Genomic DNA, 1,948 nt, shown 5'->3' on the forward strand with positions numbered 1-1,948 from the left:
TTGCGAAGGGGCATTGCTGCCTACCATGCTCTTAAAGTCATCGCTTGTGAGAAAATGCGGGTGTTGTTTCGGGGGTTGTGCCACGATATGAAGTGAAGATCATGGTTTACTGTGGTGTTCTGGAACTCCGGGGCATTGCAGATGACTGTATGGAAATACCCTTCATGCATGTGAAGAAAGAAAGTTGGCATAATACCCGTGTTCTTCTTCTTCTTCTTTACTTTTTTTTTTTTTTTTTAATATAATAATAATAATATGACCCACGGGTCACAATATGGGTGGGTTAGATCCACCAGTAAACTCACAGGTCAAGAGTTTTTTTAAAAAATATATATTTTTTAATAAAAAATAAGAATATTTTAGTAATTTAACTCCAGTTAGGATTTCACAGAAAATCCTAACGGAATGGGCAAAGTGAACGAAACTAAAAATTTGATACATGAAAGTGAGAGTTTTTGAAAAAAGAGGGGTGTCTGCAAAAAGCGCGAAAGTTTGATATGGGTAAGTGAAGTTTCCCCATATATATATATATATATATATATATATATATATTAGAAAGAGATGTCCCTAGCCAAAATGTATGGGGGATTAGCTTTCTCCAAAACTCTAAAAAATATGTAACATAGATCAAATAGGCTACTTCTCTACTTGTACTTGTAGTAGCTAGGGATTAACATGTGTGATGGAGGTGTACATTCAAATAATACATATATATTTCTTATAGGATAATTACCGTATAGAAGTTTTATGGTAATTAAATCAATGCCATGTTTATATAGATAGGAATCTTTTGTATTGTAAATTTCATAAAAAATTAAAAATAAAAAAATAAAAAGGGTAAAAGGCAGGGGTCTACTACTGAACCGCTGGTAAATATGTATTTAATTTTCCATTGCTTATAAGTTTTTTTCGGGGTACCTTTAACTTCTCTAGGTGGAAAGCAGGTGTAATAAGCCTTCTGCGCTTGGCCCATCGATCTCCTTTCAATTTTGCCAGTCCCAGTTGTAGCACACCCACAATAGGGTTCAGTGGCATCTTTACAAAATGACCCCTCTTATCTGTTAATATCAACCTTATTAACTCTGGGTCCCCTACCATCAATCTTGGTCTTGTTCCATTCCAAAAGAAGGACAGTTTTCCTACAGAATAATTCCCCATATATATATTACACCATTAGAACCCTCAAGAAACTTTAAAAAAGGAAAAAAAAAAAATTGATAAATTAATTTCCAGTCTTTGAGACAGAAAAATTGTTAATTAAGAATCTGGAATCATGCAACGACAATTTTGGATACAAAACATTTTTCTCTACACAAAAAAGCTTGTAATTAAGAAGTTAATTGCATGCTTGCCATATTTTTGCACCAATTCATGAAAGAATGGCGAGACACGTGGAGAAATCTGGTGGTCTAGGGTCATCGGTTTGGACCATGCCTCCCTGCTGCACTTCTTAATCTCTTTGGTATCACCATGCAAAAGCTTGTAAGAAGTTCCTCTGATCCCTTGCTGCCTCAATTGCTTCTCAAGCCTTTTGGGTCTCCACCAAATGGCATGAACAACTGTGATAACAGGATAAAGAACAAGTAAAGCAGAAGAGATTGCCAGAAGTTTGAAAATGTAATCTTCCATCTTCTTTAGCTTGCAAGTTTGAAACAAACGCTTGAGCTTTTATATTCAGAGCAGCGTCGACCGAGGATATTTATCAGGCCAGCTGGTTGATGACTTTGTCAGTAATCTACCTCCGTCCCAAAAGAAGGAAGAATTAATTATTGAGACTCATCGTCCTTCTTATTGTTTTGTTTTTCTTTTTTTGCTTAGTGATTGGAACCCCTCATCTACTCAAATTCAACCTTATACTATTAAAAATCTTGGTTCTGATATCATCTTTTTCTTTTTATATGAATAAAAAAATAAAGATTTTGCCAGATTATAATTTTGATATGGCTTG

The 1,948-nt window shown here is 34.8% G+C and overlaps 1 protein-coding gene across 1 annotated transcript in view; it reads right to left on the minus strand.

The window, feature by feature from the left end:
• The window catches only part of LOC132185761 (cytochrome P450 CYP72A616-like), a 5,166-nt gene extending 3,522 nt beyond the window's left edge, over positions 1-1,644 (minus strand). Inside the window, exons 1-2 of the mRNA XM_059599540.1 lie at positions 1,353-1,644; positions 919-1,139 (exon numbers count right to left, since the gene is read on the minus strand). Of these exons, the coding sequence (XP_059455523.1) occupies positions 919-1,139; positions 1,353-1,629 (498 nt within the window). The 5' untranslated portion in view covers positions 1,630-1,644. The remainder of the gene's footprint in view (positions 1-918; positions 1,140-1,352) is intronic.
• Positions 1,645-1,948: the final 304 nt, after the last annotated feature.

Source organism: Corylus avellana, chromosome ca6 (assembly GCF_901000735.1).
Source record: "Corylus avellana chromosome ca6, CavTom2PMs-1.0".
NCBI lineage: Eukaryota > Viridiplantae > Streptophyta > Magnoliopsida > Fagales > Betulaceae > Corylus > Corylus avellana.